At 39.6% G+C, this 19,521-nt stretch overlaps 1 protein-coding gene across 1 annotated transcript in view; it reads left to right on the top strand.

Annotated features, from left to right (window-relative positions):
* The window catches only part of SEC14L1 (SEC14 like lipid binding 1), a gene marked incomplete at its 5' end in the record, with an annotated part of 39,295 nt that overhangs the window by 4,292 nt on the left and 15,482 nt on the right, over positions 1-19,521 (top strand). The window contains 2 exons of the mRNA XM_082008316.1: positions 18,831-18,980; positions 19,071-19,202. Coding sequence (XP_081864442.1) covers positions 18,831-18,980; positions 19,071-19,202 — 282 coding nt within the window. The remainder of the gene's footprint in view (positions 1-18,830; positions 18,981-19,070; positions 19,203-19,521) is intronic.

Raw genomic sequence — 19,521 nt, 5'->3', positions numbered from 1 at the left:
AAGTCTGCCTGTGACAGAAGACAGACTTTCAAAAGTATTTTGCAGTCTTTTGAATACCTAAAATAATATTTCCACTTTGTTAAAGTTCCTGGCATTTGTCAGCTTCCACTGGTGCCAAACAATGGAGAGAAGTCTGTAGGTAAATTAGTCATCAATGTCAGCAGCTTACAGTTGTGGAAATAATGCATTTGTTTTTTATTTTAAAATCAAAATAGCAATTAATTTTGTACTGCCTTGAGGCTGAAAACTACTTCCTTCCAAACTACATATTCTCAGCAAAATCCTTTGGGGGGGGGAAAAAATGGTCTCATGTTTTTCCTTTGTTCTGATTGAATATCTAAAGCAGCTAAAGCATGAATCTTTCTTAAGTATAATGTGTAGTGCCCTTTCAATTATATTATAATTTCAGTGGTTCAAATTTGCTGCTGACAACGGACTGACTTTCTTTGGTTTTATAGATCTGAAAAAAACCCAACAGTGTTTAAGGTAAATCTCCATTATTAAAGTATGCCTAAATTACAGGAAGGTAATAAGATTGTAGGTGGCATAAATACGCTTCAATGATAGAATAGATTAGAAAAAAATTACCTGTTTTTTCAGATAGACAAATCAAAGTATAATCCCTTGATCTAGATTGTAATGAGTTTCCTGATCAGGCAGTACATAATCTTTTAATTTTAAAGGTTATTACTTTAAAATGTCATTTAAAAAAAAAAGTATCAAGTGCCACACCTGCTCATAAATCCCTACAATTTTTATTCCTTCTAGTCTCATTTTCTTTTTCTTGGAAAAAATGCATTCCACACCATGTGAAGAGGGGCTGAGAGGCCGATGAGAAAAAGGAAGCCATTCTCCAAGTGCTTTTGAAGGCACAAAGTAGTATAGAGAAGTCATTTATTCCCCTGCTGCGGTGCACCTTCTTGAGGATTTGTCTTGGATACTTCAAGCCTGGGGAAGGGAGCAAAACTGAGTGTCGGCTCCTGAAACCACTCAGCGGTGTTCCCGTGTTGTACGATTCCCAGACTCTCCTCCACTTTGCTTCCTGTCTTTGTTGAAAACTCAGGCTTATTTACTGTTGGAAATGCGTTGGTAAAACTGTGGTGGAACAGTGCCTTGTATGGATTTTCTCATTTTATATTAAGTGTCTGCAGTTTAACTGCTGTTTTATGTCGTTGTTGATGGTGTCTAGTGTTAGTGCACGTTGTAAGAACAAATGAATTTTTGGCCACTTATTTGGAATGAGCTGTGGTTAACAAATGTAAGAGTTAAGTAGAGCAGTAGGGAAAAATATTGACTTAGCAGCCTGCTTACTGTGCAATTTATGTGTTGTTTCATCGCCTGCTTAGATATTTCCATGGCTAGCTGTTTCCTGTTTTTTGTGGGCAAACACATGACCTGACTGTAGCTGACAGCTACAGTTCTCTTGTTCACCAAATGCTTTTAGTCAGGCTTTTTTTTAACAGGTCTTTTACACTTTAAAAGCTAAAACACCACTGCTGTCAAAACTGAAAGGTGTCAATGGAAGAAAAATATGTATCAGAACAGTTCTTGTTCCTTTGTTCTGAAAGCACTCCATGCTTTTCACCTTTTGCAGGTGTTTTAGTGCTGAGACTGGTGTGAAGTGCTGCTCTAGGATCTCTTGATCAGACAAGTGACTGTTGCCTCTGAGTTAAAAATCTCCAAGTTAAACACATGGGAACCTGGCAGAAAGGAAGTGGTTAACACATTCTGCGGAGTCCTAGACACCCGTGATGCTACAGTTATGATCTGGAAAAAGTACAACTTCATGATCATAATTTAATGTGTGGTTAGCCATTAAGAAGCACATGTAAAAGCCTTCAAAACCCCGTGGGAAAGAGATATGGTCTGGTTTTTTTGTTGTTCATTCTAAAAATGTGTCCAATGAGGAGCCAGAGGTTGCTTAGAGATCAGAGACGTTGGCTGCAGATGTAGAATGAGGCGTTTCTGTATGGTATGGCCAGTTGCGTGTACCTCCAGCTTGAGAATCTGTGCCTCCTGTTCCTGTGGAGCTCTTACTGCTGTTGAGCAGCTCAAATGTTCTGCTGTAATGCTTTTGGGAAACAAGCACACCACGAAAGAGGGAGTAGAAGGAGAGCCTGAGGGATTGGAAGCAACCCCTGAGGACTTGCTGTGAAGCACATTCAGTCAGAGTCTAGATTTTGGAACACGGAATCGAGGGGTATTCATTGTGGTTTTCGTAACCTAGATTGGGTTTGCTTTGCACTTAGTTTGAATTCAGTATGTTTCTGGAAGGAGGGTGGCGATGTGATCTTAAAACTGTTGCATTCTGAATATAGAATGAATCTTCCGGGAATTTGCAAGGAAATCTGTTAATTAGCTCAAGTTAAAATTAATTACAGGTTAGTCTTAAATGGTCTATTTTCTTTCCTCCCAAGTGAATTTGTCTTCCAATTTTTCATGTAGTTTAAAATTACTGTGTATATATTCTAAATGAGGCACTAGGCTGTTAAGCTGAATTATTAACTCTTTTTATCTCATTTTTGTGATACAGTTAAGACAAGTCAGGTTAGCAGCTCAGGTAAAACGTTAAGTAGGGCCTATTACACGTAATTTAATAACTCTGCTTTCTCACAGTCAGTTCTCATGCAGCTTGTTTCACTTGTAGGCAGTCAGTGATGTTTGAGGTGAGAGTCATGCCAGGAGCTCATGCTGGTGGAAGATGATGGTGGCAACATGGCTGGAAAGCCTGTGTTGGAAGGACTGGCTGGCATCATCTGGGCTCCACTGCAGCCTGGGGCAGCGTTGCCAAAAGAGTGCGAGCAAGCAATAAGCCATCAAAATTTGAGATCAGGTCCCAAGGTTCTGGCTTTTACTCTGCATTGCTTTTGCTCAAGTAATACGGATTTCCACCCAGTCCACAGAGGTTTGCAGCTTGTGGTTCATGGGCACTCTCTTCTAAGGGTCAGAGAAACATAACTGAGTATGTGGTTTCCCAGTATAGCAAAGTTGGTGTTCCCAGCTTGCTCTCGATGCTTTCTTGCAAAGACACGTTCATCAGCAAGCCAGTTTAGGAAGACAGGTTGGTCAAAAGCTGGAGAAGAGGAAAAGAAATGCCTTGTCAGCCCGATTTCCCCACCAGGCTCGCTTAGGGCTGATGAGCACCTCTGGGGGGGCAGGTGCTCGTCCCCCCTGCACTGTTAGTGAGCTGATGGCAGCTGGCCACAAGCAGGAAAGCGCAAGTCAGCAGGGCATGTGTCAGTACATGTTGCGCTGCGGGAGCCCTTAATTCCATGGGGAAATAATTAGGGATATGCAGTTTGAAAAATGCTGAAGCCTGTTCTGTAACAGTGAGGGAAGGGACCGTAAGAAACGATTCAGCAGTCTTCAGGCCTGGTATTCTTTAGCAGTGCGAAGTATTTGCAAATTGTGCTTAATGGCTTGGAGCTGTGGGTTCTCTGAGTTGCTTTGGCATAAAGGGGAATCTGGCCTTACCTTAGAAAAATGAAAATTAAAAAAACCCTAAAAGTGGTATTTTGTATGATCTAATGGGGCAGCATGCGAGCTGACTGGTTGCATTTCTTGCTTTGTATTTATGTATGAAACTTCAGATTTGAACATTTTCTGTCTTGGATTCCTCTTTGGTTTTACTTTATGATAATTAGGTGTGGGGACTATATATCAGTAAATTTGAAAATAAAAATATCACAGGGTTTTTGGAACTTAACAGCTTTAACTCTGACAGCAGAGGGAACGTGGGAGGGAGCAAAGAGAAGCTACCCTTTTGTATTATAAATTTTTTTTTTTTAAACTGCTTTAATTCTTAATTATGTATGTTTGGGTACTCTTAAATTAGCATGTCAAAATTTTGTCCGGGTCAGATTTATGAAGTTTAATATCTAAATCTATAGGGCTATGTACATTTTGGATTACTTGTTGGATAATTATAACTGGTTTCATTCTCAAATTTTGAGAATATAAATTACATCAGTATAGGTGTTTTTTGGAATATATGCAGATCAATGTGTGTAACAGTTGAAAACTACATTGCAAGCCTCTTAGTTGTCAGTCACAGAGAGGCTGAAATGTTTTCTGCCTTGCCTACTGCTGCTGTAATACTATATCGTATTGCTTTGATAATAGATCTCATTTTGTGAAAAAGAATATTTCTCTGGTGATGGTCAGGATGGTGATGTGTCATTTATATTTAAGCCACAACAGGAGGGGAACAGTTAGTTTCCTGATGAGAGCGTCCTTTCTCGAGTGCATTCTGTCTCTTCATTTAGTGTAAAATGTGAATGCCATAGACATTAAGTCCATTTCAGGAACATCAGTCCTTGGAATCCATTCCAGAGGACATTTTTCTGGCTATTTCATTCAGTGTGTAAATTATACTATTTAATTTGCGAAACTCTCTCTTTGCGGTGCAATTCATTGGCCTGTGGATAAATTCTTCATTACTGAATTCATGGTCCTATGAAATTACTTATTTCTGTTAAGTGTTTCATGGTCTGCATGGTGCAGCCACTGATGATGTAGTGAACAGGATTTAAAGCAATTTCACTTCTTTGTTCTGTGTTGACTAAACTGATTCTTGCTTTTGTTTGCCTGCCTTTCTTTGCTGTAAAAGAGGGTAAGGACAAAGAACTGGTGGTCTGTAATCTCTGATTTTAACTGCTTTTTAGAAAAGAATCGAAGAAGTCTGTACTGTTCAATTGTCTTATCTTTTGAGGCTAGGTGGTATCTTTCTGTTTGTATTTTATTGGGGAGTAGATTCAGGGGTGCAGTTGTTGTACCACCTTAACATGCCAATGATGCATCTAGCAGTGGTATTACCTGGTTATTGATATCTTAATGATGTGTTTGGATGTGGGGAAAGGGACTGTGTTCTGTCTCTTAATGAGAGCCACAGTACTGGATTGTGCCATAAGGCCTATCTGGCTAGCGAGCTACGTATCTGGCAATGGCCAAGGGCAGTGTCTGCCTCGAGGGAAGAGGGTAAGAATGATATAAACATATGGTAACACTCTCGAGATACGCTTTCATCCGACAGCGAAGTGTCTTGACAGCCCTTCTGGTCCAGAATGTGCCCGTTGTCTGTAATAGCACTGCATGCGGTTTCATTCTTCTGCCTGCCCAGTTCCTTTCTGGAGCCAAGTCAACTCTATCGTGACACCCTCCAGCAGGAGTTTGTGCTTCATGACACGCTCTGTCAAGAGATGTGTCCTTTATCTAGGGTCTGGCTCCTGCTCACTCAGCTTCACAGCACCTGCTCCTTGTGTTGGAAGAGGCAATAAAACCCTACTCACATTCTTTGTGCTGCTTGCTCTGCTAGATCTGTAAGGTATCTCCCCCAGTTTTTAGTTTTGTTTTTTTTTTCATGGTGATGAGTCTTAGTCTGTTTAATAATTTATGATTCCATATGAGGAACCACTGTTCTGTGCTGTTGATCTTCCACCATCCAGGCATCTCATGATATATCAGGCATGTGTGTAAGGTTAAGATTCTTTTTAAATGTTGCATTTAACTTTCTAGCTTAAGAGGTAAAGTGTCTGCAAGCTGCAGACCCTGTCATGCTGTGTTTTGATGGCATGCCGTTGGCATTAGTGAATGGTCAAGACTTAATTGATGTACTTAGCAAACCAATTAAAATTTATTTAATAGAGTGCAGCTGTTCTCTACCTGGAAGCTGATATTTTGCTGGTCCAAAAGCCAAACCGAGACCTTTATGATTGAGCTATGCTGCTTATCTTGAATTCTGCCCTTTTGGCAAAGCTTTCTTTACTGTACTGATTATATGCTTGGTAGGATGAAATCACTCTTGCAGTGCTTAGAGGCCAGTTGCCTCTGGGCCAGATTAAAAACCTGGTGGGTGCAGTCTCAGACAATGAAGTCAAACCTGTTTCACTGAACCTTCATGCGGTGGGGGTGTTGATCTGGATGGAGATCAGGAGACTTTGTTCTTTGTGGCAATACAAGTCTTTAACCTCTCAGATAATGGTTTAGTGAGGAATTCTGAGTCTACTGTAGCAATGCTGTAGTCATCCTTTCTTCCCCCACTCATAAACCAGATTTTGTCTACACAGTAATAATTTTATTTAAAATACCATAACATATTCCAGATGTTAAACATGTTTTAACAGACCTGCTTATTGAAGGTGTCTGTGATTTTAAGACCAAAAAGTGACGAATACCAATTGTAGGACTCGTAAAAGTGAGACTTAAGCATGGAGCAATAGAGCGGTAAGGAATATTTGACTGTTCCAAAAATAGCTCCTCAGTGGACACAGTAGGATTGCAGCTGAATTTTAAAGTAAAACTGACTGCAGAGGAACCAGACATGCAATTTTGTTAACTGGAAAGGAATGGGGAAGCTAAGTACCAAATTCTGCTTTCAGTGTGACAGTATCATGTGCATTTGCAAGATGCCTGTTAGCTATACAGAATATAGTTGTCATTGTTCTGTGAGACAAGTAAATGGTTATTTACAAGCAATGGTAAGACGAGCTTAAAGGTTTACAGTCATTTTAATGTGTGTATCTTAAAAATTTCAAAGAAAGATATGTTCCTGTGTTATGTAAAGGTTTATATATTGCCATTGTTGCAGATAAATAGGAAGTGCTTGAGAATAGCTCACATTCCCCAGTAATCATGTCGGTCTCCAAGCATTTCAGCTTTCACTGGTCTGTTGCCAGCCTTTACTGTGATGCTCTTTTGGAGGTCAGTCTCTTCTCCGTAGTACTTTAACCTTGAGCGAAAACAGTCATGTCCTGTGCAATTGGGGTCAGAAGCCAAGCTTCCTATCCTGGAAACTACTGAAGTTGATTCTAATTGCAGGGCACATTCTGCCAAACAAAGTGGTGTGCTCGGAGCTACGTGGCTTGTGGGACAGAACTGATTCCACTTGTCTTGCTTGGAACATAGGCAGAGCAAACACCCATTTTTTTCTGTAGAATAGTTTTGCACATGCATTTAATATAAACAAGTTAAAGTGAAATTGCAAGTCAATCTGATATTGCTATTGCCCCCACTAAGTAAGCTATGGCCTGTGTATACTGAAGAGCACCTTACAGCAGCATGGCTATAAAGTCTGTCGATGTTCCACCTTCAACCTAGACCAGAATAAGGTTAGCTATTTTTTTTTCTAACCAGAAATTTGATACTGGTCTTCCACTCGCAAGCCAGCCTAACCTAAGTGATTGGCTTTCCCAGCTTACTCCAAAGGAAAGGAAGATGAAAATTATTTTATTTATATTCAGCATGTTTTGGTTTTCTGTCCTTAATCTTTTTTTCTTGAGGAAGGAGTGGTACTTGCCCACTTCTCTATTTTAGCTTCTTGTTTTAGAGATTCATGTCTCAAGATTGTGCGGAGGCTGCAATTGAAGTTAGCCTCGCTCAGTCTTTAGTGGAGTGGCACTATGTCTTGGGCTCTTTTGGGCTCTCTGGAGTTCTTGAACGGGAGAAAAGAAGTAATGATCCTCTAGTGAGTGTCTGGGAGGCAAGTGGGGGCAACTCTTAAACTCTTACGCTGGCTAGCCACTTTCTCCTCAAATCCCACCCTGGCGATTCATTTGTTCTCTGAAAATGGACATTCAGGCTCCCAGAATCAAGTATTACACAGTTCCAGCTGTGCAAATTTATTTAAGCAAACCACAAATTACTTGTATCTGTTTTGAAGAAACCACTCTTCCAATTAAAGTACCGTTGAGGCATGCCTGTGGTTATTAAAGATCATCTTTTACAGATAAAAGATGGAATGTTAGCCTTTGTCTTCATGTCAGGTTCTTTATCCCCAAACTGTTTTGCCTGCTGAATCAGTATACCTTTACCTCCAGAAGCTTGAATAAAGTTGCATTAAGACATTGAAGAGTTTAGTTTTTATCTGGAAGAAGATTGTGTCTCTGCATGTAGCAAAATGGCTCGTAGGTGGTTAAGAGCCAGTCCCCTTCCAGTTTCGTTACGTGCAGCTGTATGCAACAATTGGGCCACTGATTTTGCTAGCAAAGCTTCTGTGTGACCACTCTTCTGAAATGAAAATGCCCAGCTCTTGAATGGTATCCATGCAGGAAGGATACACCGAGGGGGATAAAGTAGTGATCTGTATAGAAAGAGCCTACGTGGGTGGCTTGACTGGTCACATCCCGCATGAGAGTAGAGGTTTCTGTGTCTGGCTGTTTCTTCTGGTGCAGGAAAGCAGAGGCTCTTTGCTGGGTCTGGTAAGTTGGTTACCACAATTGCATAACTCAACAGTGAATTACGAGTAAAATTTCACTTATCTGGAAGATTGCTTCATAGCCTGTTTTGAATCTCCTGCTTTATTTATAAGGTCTCAATTATTTTAATGAAATATTAATATATTAAAGTAACTTTCATGCTTGAAAACACTGGATACTGAAGCTGAGATTCACTAGCTCTGTGGCCTACAAATTTCTGCTCCAGCACAGAGGAAGTTTACTTCGGACTTTCTGGTCCCCCAATAACTCCTTGCTCCTGGTTTGTTTTTTTTTCTTCTATCCTCTACCTTGCTTTTGGGTTTGGGCGGTCTGAAGCAAACATTTTGGTGTTTTTAGTGCAAATCAAATTTGTCAAGAATGCTTTATGAATATATATTATCAAGTATTTCCTTGGAAAAGCTTAGAATTTTACTGGTACTTAATTGTAGGTGCTATCTAAATACAGCAACCTTTTCAATAAGCTGCCTGTGAAATCCTTCTGACTTCTGGTTTGTATGCTAGTAGAAAAATAAGCACTTCCTTGGTTCACATCTTCACAGAGAATGTAAACTAAAACTGAGATGTGTGTAAACTTTTTAAATTACTACAAGGAAAAGGGATTGGTTTTTTTCCTGAAATTGTTACTATCTTCCTCAGGTTGGGTTTGATGTCTTCTATAACTTTTAATAGCAGTAGAAGATAATTAGTTCTAAATCCTGTTAATGAAAGTGATACTAATGCATAATCCTATCTAGTCGATGCATCCTTAACATTAATTTCTCCAAAACATTCTCTGCAACAGCTACCTAACGGCGTGCTTGTTGCAAACAGTATCCTGTGATTGACGGTTAAGGTAATATCCCAAAGTGCGCGTGGTTTGGGGCGATGTTTTGTGCAGTAAGGATATTTTGATTTCAGTAGGACCGTCCATGCTGTCCTTGCATGGTGGTCTCGGAGGAAAGAGATTTAAGCACAAACAAGAGAAATTTATTTTTAAGAGGTAGAAACTTCGGTAAACCAAAGTATTGGGGTATGGTGCAGGTGCTGTGATGAGATTGCTTGAAGATCTGTCCAGTTTCAGTGACTGCTTTTACAAACGACCCAGATGATATAATGAGCAGTATGCTTGCAAAGCGTTCGGGTGGCACTACAGCGTATTTGTGAGTGCGTTACAGCTCAGAGGGACTCAAAGTTAGTTTACAAGAACTAGCCTGCAGGGTATTTATTAGGGCATTTATTAGGGCTGTGTAAAATGCCAAGCTATGCATTTGATCTATATTTGGAATGTACTTAAAGCCAATAGTGATCAACACTGTAACCATGGAAATGCTGCCTGAGCTCAAGAGATGAACGGAAATGCCAGTATTTGTGTGTTAGTGCTATTACATTCACTTGAAGGTGCTTTGTAGCAGTGTTAACATGTGAAAGGTCCCATTGTCAGAAACCCGGGGTGGTGTGCGATGCGTTGTATAAGCAGCACTCAAACTGCAAGCTATTGAGCATACAGTTTCATATATAATACCATTTCAGTGGTGGTTCTTGATTTTTGTGGTTGGTGGTGTGTATGAACTATTGTTACGGCTGAAATTTAACATGAAGCTGTTCCTTTTACACCGCAGAAGACTTCAAAGGGATTAAATAAGTGTGAAGTAGCCTGGACTGTGTCTACGGAGCTGCGTGGAGATATGCCACGTTGATACTTCCTGTTGCCTGTGATAGAGCTTTGTTCCTTGTCAAAAGCCACAGAGTCTCTATTCTGAAAGGTTGTTTTGCTTCCCCTGTGTACATCTCCGATGTGTTTTGGGTGACTGGGGGTAAGTGCTGTTTGGAGTGATGGTGATCCAGAAGCAAACAAAAAATTGTTCCTAAATTGTTACGATCTCAGCTAGAATAACTTATTTGAGCTAAAGCACAAGAATAGTTTCTGTGCTGTTTCCCGACTCCATAGAGATTTTAAATTAATTGAATCAAAGCTCTTCATACAACGGTACGAATTATTTATTGAATTTGAGTTTAGTCTGTATACTGGGTTATTTTGTGGTGGTTGTGGGCAATGTCCTCATTGCTTTCAGATGCTTTCTGTTTCAGGAATTTGCAGAATGGATGTGACGGTTAGAAGCTTTCTCTCTGTTTCTAGGATTTGAGCAGCAAATTGCTGTGCCTGCTTTGCATGTGGCAGGCCCGTTAACCTATTTTATAGAACAAATATGTATTGTTTATTCTGTGGTGACATCCACAAGATTACTTTGACAGGTTTTCATTCGCTCTGTTCATACCATCTAAGAGTAGGCTATATTTGAAGTGTGCGAGAAGCATAACTGGATCCTTAGCTTTAAAGTACTACAGGCCTCTAATACAGTTAAATATAAAAATGGACAGAACAGTCCTGCTCTCTTCATACAAAGTATTGAAAGCTAAGGCTTTACAGAGTTAAGCGAAGGGGTGAATTTAAATGTATTGGAATAAATCTCATCCTCCCTTCCTCTTTCCATGTGGACGTTTGCAAGGTATAAGTGGGTCATTCATAGCAGTGTAGGGTCTGAAACCTTTTTCTATGAAACCTGATTAAATCAAGAGGACCTCTTTAAACAACTATGAGCATCAAAAGACGACAAGGGGGAGTAGGGATTATGCTCTTCTGTACACCTAATAAATTCTTGCCTTTGCATGGAAGAAAAGTTTTTATTGGCTTTAGTGAATTCCAGAGAAAGAGATGTTTTCTTGCCCACCTCTGCTTATAGCTGGTTTTATTTCCCTCAGCTCCTGGTTTCCTGGAGAATTTCTCAGGAATTTCATTTCCGTTCCGCAAAAGGAGAGGTGAGCTGAGAAAGGTCAATTTACTGGCTTGACTGGCTTCAAATGCTTTTCTAGAGTCAAGGATACTGTAAACAGCAAGTCATCTTAGGACTTTGTACTCTAGCAAGATCAAGTGAAGCCCTGATGATGTTAATGAAATGGTTTCTGCAGCGATCTTCAGTGTTTTTAGGGCTGTATGGGCTACTTAGAGCACAGGTTGTTTAACACCTGTGGGTGTTTGAAGCAGAGCGAATACGTTGAGACCTGTGCAGGATCCAGTAATGTCTACATGCTCATGACTGATTCAGTGTGTTAGTCCCTCTTGAATTAGTTGGGCCCTTGATCATCTGAATGAGAGACACGTAGACCCAGGCACCACTTCAGTGCAATATCATCAATACAGCATTATAAGAATCTGAATATCATGCTGCAGTAAGTTCTTGAACTACTGACAATTTTTCTTTCCACATACTCTACCTGAAAGCTCCGTTCACCGCACTGGAGAACGTCTGAGATTGCTTTTCAAGCGTGCTTCTCTCACTCTTTGAGAAATTAATTAACCTTCAGTTGTGTAGAGTAGATTCTTGTTAGTACTTGTCTCATAATTTGTATAATAATGCATATGTGTGTGGTCTATATAAAAAATAATTAAAATATCAAAAACTAAAACCCCATTGTTGTTCAAGGATTTGATGCATAATTATATAAAACTTCAACAGCCCCTTTTCTAAAAATTTTAGACTAACTCCATTGTTTTGAAACTTTAAAGCTGGGGTGTATTTCTGCAAAGCAGAGGCAGTTGGGCCATTTTGGGAATGGTTATATGAAACCAAACTGCTTGTTTGCGGTGCTGTAGGATTACACTCTAAATACACTAATGATCATTTAATCAGAAAGTCCTAGGTCAGTAACACTTTGTACACTTGTGCAGTAAACAAGAACTTTTTAGCTTCTAAAATGAAGCAGAATTCTTGTCTTATTGATACTGACTTGTCCTATTGATTTTTCTGTATAACTTATAGAAGGATTATTTATTTTTTGGATATACTTAGATATACTTAATAGTCATCATTAGTCTGTAAGAGGCCAAATTTCATCTTGTACCAGGGAATGGAGGGTGAAGACAGTATATCCTGTTCCTGAGTTACTTGTGCAACAACAGGGTAAAATGTTTTTGGACTGTAATGGAAGGATAGGAGAGGGCCAAAGCAGGGTAAGACCAGGATGCAGTTGCCAGCATAGTAAAGTGTGATGGGGGGAGAAGGGAGAGTTGTTCAATTCTTTGCCTGTCGTTTAGGGTAAGGGGCTACTCACATTTGCCAGGTGAATGTCAGATAGTTCTCATTTTAAGAGATTCGCCAGAATACATTCCACCACACAATGCAGCTGTCCCCTCAGAGCCATCTGCATGGCTGTCAGAGTGAATGTTCTGCCAGTTCTTCTCTGCTATTCACACCCTTCTCAAGTACAGCTCAGTTTGTAAAGGCTGGATTTTCCTCTCTTCGGTGAAATTCTGCTCTTCATAGAGAAGAAGAGTTTTTACTGTTCCAAAATTAATGTATGAAAATGAAGGTATGTTCATATGTGGGGCGTAGGAATTTGGTTTCCTTTTTTAACTAAACAAGATGGAACACAGAGCCTTCCTTTTTAATGGATGCTCGCTGCCTGCTTCATTTGTCTTGATTCTTAAAGTCTTTGAAGTAGCTCTCATTCAGATGAAGGATTATCATTTTTAATTCAGACAAAGGGCTTCCACACAAGGTATTTCCTGATGTACTTTCTCATTGCTTAAATCCAGTTCAGTGGTAAGTGGCTATGCAAACATTTTGTTTGTTGATCTTGCTGTGATAGGCAGCAGTTTAACCATTGGTGAATCTTGCTGGAAAAGCTTTGGAGTAGCATATTGTGTTCTAGCTCCAATTTGATTTTTTTTTTTTTTAAACACTTGTTGCAGTGGAACAATGGAAATTGCAATGGAAAGCTTAAACACTCATTTTTTCCCTTTTAAAATACAGTCATAATGTTCTTTACTGTGTTAAGAAAAGCAGTAGGGAAGGTCGTCTTGCATCTAATATTCACTTTTACAAATACCAGTTGTGCAGTGGGTCATCATCCCAGTACTTTGAAAATCTGACTAGTCATACCATCATGGCATAGACTGTGCCAAGATTTACACACAAGTGAAAAATAAGGTTGGTTAAACTACCTCATATTTGTCAAGGCCCAGAAATGAGCATATAGAAAATTCTTGTGTTTCAGATGATACACAGTCATTCATTCATAGGTCTGAATCTGCCTGTCTCATGCTGGGTGGGTTGCCTGTACTCCCCATAAGCCTCATTTGTAGTCTTGTGTAACTAAAGCCTTCTTGGTCTTTTCCAGCGAGAGAGAGTTCTTAGTACTGAGTCACTGCCAAGCAGCTTTTGTTTCCCAGCAATAAGAAAATAACTTCTCTCTTTGCAAATGAGAACATTTAACAAAGTAAAAACACAGTGGAGAAAAAACCACTTAAGCCTACTTTGCACAAGGGCTGCTGTGGGGAGCCGTACTGATGGGGAAAGTTAACTGCAAAAAAACAAAGTTTAACTGTGCTGCTTGCATGGTGGCAGGGATTTGGCTTGTAGAAGTGAAGGTTTCCTTTTGGAGGAGCGTTTGTCCTTCCAGAACTGGCTTCAGCGAAATGTTCCTTTCCAAAAAGCTGACTACCTGTGTATTAAAGATGTTTTTTGTTTCCCAAGCTGCAGTCCAATTCACTTCCCCCTTCCTGGTGCCTGGGAATGTTACCTTACCAAAAAAATATTTCTAAAGCTTTTTGAGGTATATCCGGTCTAAACCATCTGCTTGCTTCCACACACGCCCCCGAGCTGATTACTAACATGTGAACTAACATCCATGAGATACACTGGCACTGATATACATGCTTCTTAGCAGAAGTATAATGATTTTTAAAAATATGTATGTATTATAAAGAGAATGGTGAAGACCTGTGAACAGCAGTATATGGGGGATGAGAAGGTATTTGCTGATTTGTGGGAGTTAATCCAGAATTGTTTCTTTCCAAAAGCAGCTGCTGAGAATTTGAAGTCTCTTGGTTGGCCTCCCATAAGTCGGTGTTTTTTTTTCTATTGATCTACACTGCCCTAATGCAGGGAGAGGAAGGCGACACAGTGATACGCAGGAATGATCAAGCTGCTGGAATGCAGCCTGTCAAGCTAGAGCAGCATCCTGGTTGAGTGCCCCTTGTTTCTTGTGGCTTTAGGAATAATTCAGAAATTCCACATACTCCAGTGGATAGGAAGGCATGGTGAATGTTGGTGTGCACTTGCAGATTAGTACCCAAACATGGTCAGACATTGCAGGAAGAAATTAAAGTTTGTATGTGGCACACGAAATGCAGTGGACTAGATTCGATTGCCAGGTCTTGAGGCAGTCTGCCTCAATCTCTTGAGGTGCCCTTGGAGAATGTTGTGCTACTCTTAGAAGGTTACTGTTCTAGCAATTTTGAACAGAAAACATCAAAAAGAAAGAAAACATCTTAACAGCCTGTTTCACGCAATTAAGCTCTTAAGAAAACACTCAGTATGCTTCATTTTCTGAATGGTGACTAAAATTTATACTTGTTTCACCAGGTTAGAAGTTCTATTTGGAGGATTCGGCCACTGGAGGAATAACGCATGATGTAAAATTGCTTGCAAGTTTTGTCAGATCTTTTTTTCTTTTAAGCCTAGAAGTTAGTTTTGAGTCATCTAATGGAAATACTGAACAATCCCCATCCTTTAAGGCAGGAGACTGGGAATATAATAATCTGGTCAGAGAAGCTGAGTAACTTATTTGCATAAATGAGTGACTTTCTCCACTGAGGGCTGAGCACATGCCCATTATCAAGGTATTTTATTAGGCCTAGGCATGGTTTGAGAAGGAAAAAGCCAGAACAGAGGCTTTGGTCCTTCTGAAAATGGGGTTGGGGTCATACCTAAATGCTCTTCTAAAGGTATTTTTTTGAGAGGATCCTGTTAGTGCTGAATCCCAAAGCCTAAGGGTAGTGGCAGCAAGCTTAATTCCCTTGGGTATGAAAAGTAACTGCAGTGAGTTTAAAATAGTCTCACTTTTGAATTGCTTCCATGTCTTTAAACACAGCTGAAATACAAGCAAAGATAAAAGTAAAATAAATCCTGTTATTTTGACTCTACTCTTAATATGAGTTGCTAAGGGAAGCAGTTGGAAAAGAAGCCTTAATACAAGTGCTATTTTGGCTGAAATTATGCTTGTCAGTGTTCTTACTGTTAACGTGCATTAAGAAAGTGAAGGGTTTATATAATGAGCCCATTAAATTTGAAGTTCAAGCTGCTTCACCATCCTGTGTTTTTCTTGGTGCACGATGTCAGCTTCTAATACATCGGAGTACACAAATGTTCCAGAGGCTGGTGGGAAATTGTAAAAGTACATTATTAGGGAACAGCAGAATTGCAGGCAGAATTGTTTTTGGAAAGGTCTGTACATGGATGTCTCTCAGCCAAAGACGTGTTGTGGCTCTTCGTGTCAAGCCCAGCACCAATTGTAGAGATTTTGAGGGTGAGCACAGCTGCGCTTTTTACTTGTGTTACATATCAGGATTTCCACACGCTGTATTTTTTAAATGTGACAGAAGAAAATTATAAAATTAAGCAATGTCCTTGCAACATCCTTCTTAAATGCATTTAGTCCTACGGCAGCAGCGTTTCGCCCTTGCATTGAGTCCCTCAGGATTACGGCAGCTGCTTTGCTTTTGAGGATCTAATTCTAACTTTTGTGATTGTATCTACACAGTAAAATTGAAATCCTGAAAGGTGTGTAATATCTAATGACTTTGTTTGTAAAGGGAGACCTATAATACAGGAAAAATGTGTAGCATTTTATAATATACTCTGCTTTACCAGACTGCTAAAGGAATATTGGATAATGCAGTTCAGTTATTTCCTGTCGGCAAAGGTGGACTTGAGACAAAATTTCTGGTTCAAAACACCCCAATAACATAGAAAAATCCATCCAATTCTATTATTAGAAAAGAAAAAGCAACATTTGATCTCTCTGTAATCTTCTCATGCTCCTTTAATAGCTCCGGTCTTAGCGATGCATGTGCTGCTTTGACTCATGTGTCTCTTACTGTGTTGTACCACAAATTACAGGTTCTCTTGCAGCGCTGTGTTGGTCCATGGTGAAGCGAGATCTTTCAGTGTCCTATAGTCTTTAGCAGCTTTTTCCTGCCTGCTCTGCAGTGTGAAAGAGAACTGTTCACCACATGTGGAAGGGACAGCTATGCTTAATGAGATGGAATATTTTGATGTGGCTACGGTTTACTATAATCACTTTTTCTTCAAACAAGGCTGTGCTGAGAAATGATGCATTACAAGAACATATTGGCAATGGTACATCAAGAAATAAAACCAGCCTAATTTAAGAGCCCAATAAAACTGACTGTGAACAGTTTTCAATACTCTGCACGTTCTTCAGGGAGAAAGAATCCTGTGTCACTGTTAATCTCTTTGAAACCTTCAAGTACTTTGTTGCTGTAAGCACTGAGCTTGCCAACTTTTGGCAGATAATTGTTCTCTTCCAAATTGAACACATACAATTCAGTCTTCCCATTCAGAACAACAAATTCTTCTTGGGTGTTTTTTTTTTGCTCACAGTTCAATAAACACTTATAAGCAGGTAATGTTGTAATTTGCAAGTGTTCACAGGGCAAACGGGAAGCATTTTGAGGACTAAAGATGAGAAATGCATCAATATGTGCATGAAGGAAACTTGCAAAGGCTTGGCAGAGAGGAGGCTACTCCAGATGGGGAAAATTCGTTGTGAAACAAAAGTAAAAATACTTTGAAAATAGTGAGAAAAATTTTAGACATCTACTTCCCCTTCTCTCCTGTTTATAAAATAATTGTAACATAAGGTCCTAAAATAAAAGTATTAAATGAAGCAATCTGAAAACCATAAGTACTTCTCAATTCTGCTGCTTCTGGAAATCTTTTCTTTTTCTGACTTAGGACAACGTTTAGCTACAGTCAATATAGTTAAATTTGGGATTAATTTAGAAAGAGGGAGAGGGCTGAGATATTCTTGAACAGCTATAAAACGTACAGCCTTCTGTCCAGAACAAGAGCCTCATAAAAGAAAGAAGAAACTTCTTATATCATATTAATAGGACCCATTGTCCCTTTCTCTTGGAGCTTGTGAAAGGTTTTTTTCCCCACTGCTTGCTATTGTGTTATAACACTAATGCTCTGTCACTTCTATTGTGTGCACATCTCTGAACCCAGAAATCATTCCTATTCTTAATTTAAACAAAACCAGCTGTGCACAGATGAAAAGTTTGAAAAAAGGAGCATGTGTACTCGCTCACTGGTCGTACTTCTAGTATGTTAAAGAGGAGCTTTATGAACGCAGAATAATCATGCTGCAAAAATGGTTTAAAAATATGCATGGTGGGGAAAGCTGACGCTGTTTTAGTGCATTGCACGACTGTCACCATAGTAACACTGCTAAGTAACCAAGTATTTTTGTTCTTATAAAGGGAGAATTGAGACCTTTTCTCTTCCAATGCCACCATTGCATACTTTCTGCAGCTGCTGCTTATTTTCTTCCACACCCTCTCCCTGTTGGTGCTGTTCTGTGCTGCAACCCAGCTATATTCAGAGCAGTCAAAATCACCTAAAAGGACAGAAGGGATAATTTAGCACTTCTAAGGAGTTGTTTCATGGTCTGCTCTCAGGTTTACTGATTTACTGTTACTGAAGTTTTCTTCTGCACTGGGACACCTTGCAAATCCTACCTTTTCACCAAAGCCAACTAGGTGCTGATAATAGCAAAAATGAAAGAATTCAGAATTTGGAAAGGAGGCTACAGGATTATTTACTTTACTGCTACCCCATGAGGGAAAAAAGAGGAGTGGAGGTACAGTAGTGAATATGAAAGCAAAGGAAGAAAATACGTAGTGTTGTATTCTCCAGCTACAGTGGTTCTAAAATTAAAGTTCAAGTTTGCTAATGGGAATAACTCCCATTTTTCTCCTGTCTGTTTTACCGATCCCAGATTCTTAACGCTCCTTTCGGAATGCATCTGATTTAATGCCGTCTTCCCTCTGTGTGTCAAGTATTTAAGAGAGGAACTTTTTTACATGACTATATTCTTTAACCAGAATCAAAGCTATTGCTAGCTCTGCATTATTGCAAAAAGTTTAAATTTTCAGAAGTATAAAACGGCCTCACTGTATTGGAAAGGGTTACTGTGTTTTGTTGGACAGAATTGTAAGCTGATAACCTGTGCAGTGAAATCATTATGAATACTCTGTGCACAGGGAGCTTGAGAGCTCTATTAGCTTAAGAAACAGGCTTTGAAATGTTTTTATTAAACCTCTGGGATCTGTATGGAAAACCCTCTAGACAGCTTGGTGAAACACCGATAATTAGCATGTGGGTTTTTTTAATCTCGCACATAATTGTTTTGTCTTGTGGTATTTTAGAACTAGAGGGTCTTATTTTCCTGTTATTGCTGACAAGAGGATTGTCATTGTATGTAATGAACAATTTCCGTTTTGGGGGGAGGGGAGAAATGGGGTATTTTGTGTGTTGTTTTAAAATTTGTTTTACCTGGAAAGGGCTATATTAGGAACATATTAATAAATGGATTGTTTGGAATGCACCGTGACTTTTTTCCAGCTATAATGTGGGATCCGGGAAGGCTCAGTCCCTTTACGAAAGGTGTGAAGGGCACTGTGCCTCCAAATGCTGGTGCTGTCAACGAAGGCACATCCTCAGGAATTAATTGTGATGGTAGTTTTGTTTTCTTCTCTTCCCATCTTTATAGGCATATGAAAGAAGGTTCCCTACATGTCCTCTGATCCCTATGTTTGTAGCCAGTGACACTGTAAACGAATACAAGAGTGAGGATGGAGCTATCCATGTGATTGAACGACGCTGTAAGCTGGATATAGATGCACCACGGCTATTGAAAAAGGTGATTAGGTTTCAAGTGCCTGTTTTATACTTTTGGATATCCTTTCACATGAATATTGTATTTTAACAGAATCTATGTCATCTTCATCAGATTGCAGGAGTGGATTATGTCTACTTTGTCCAGAAGAATTCTTTGAACAGACGAGAAAGGACTTTGCATATAGAAGCCTACAATGAAACCTTCTCTAATAGAGTCATTATTAATGAACACTGCTGTTACACAGTGAGTAACAGGCTCTCGGTGGTGCTACAGGTAGAGTTAAGTCAGTGTTTAGATTTCAGGACTTACAAACAGGAGTTGGGTTGTTCTTGGCTTTTGCCTTGCAAGAGAAAATAACCAACACACTGCTGTGAGTGATAATTGTTGTTAGTGTTAAATGTAACACACTTGCTTGAAGAACCGAAACAAGTTTGGCACCCGCTTGCTTGAGTGTCTTCTCAGAGCGCAGAACACAACATAATTTGCTGTGTTTGACAGCTCTGTTTAGGCAAATCTGTGGTCTGTAATAGCAGTGTGGGGCTTGGTGAGGCTGACGACACCC

Source organism: Phaethon aethereus (assembly GCF_964289735.1).
Source record: "Phaethon aethereus genome assembly, chromosome: 18".
Classification (NCBI taxonomy): domain Eukaryota; kingdom Metazoa; phylum Chordata; class Aves; order Phaethontiformes; family Phaethontidae; genus Phaethon; species Phaethon aethereus.
This window is presented reverse-complemented; position numbering and strand designations above follow the sequence as displayed.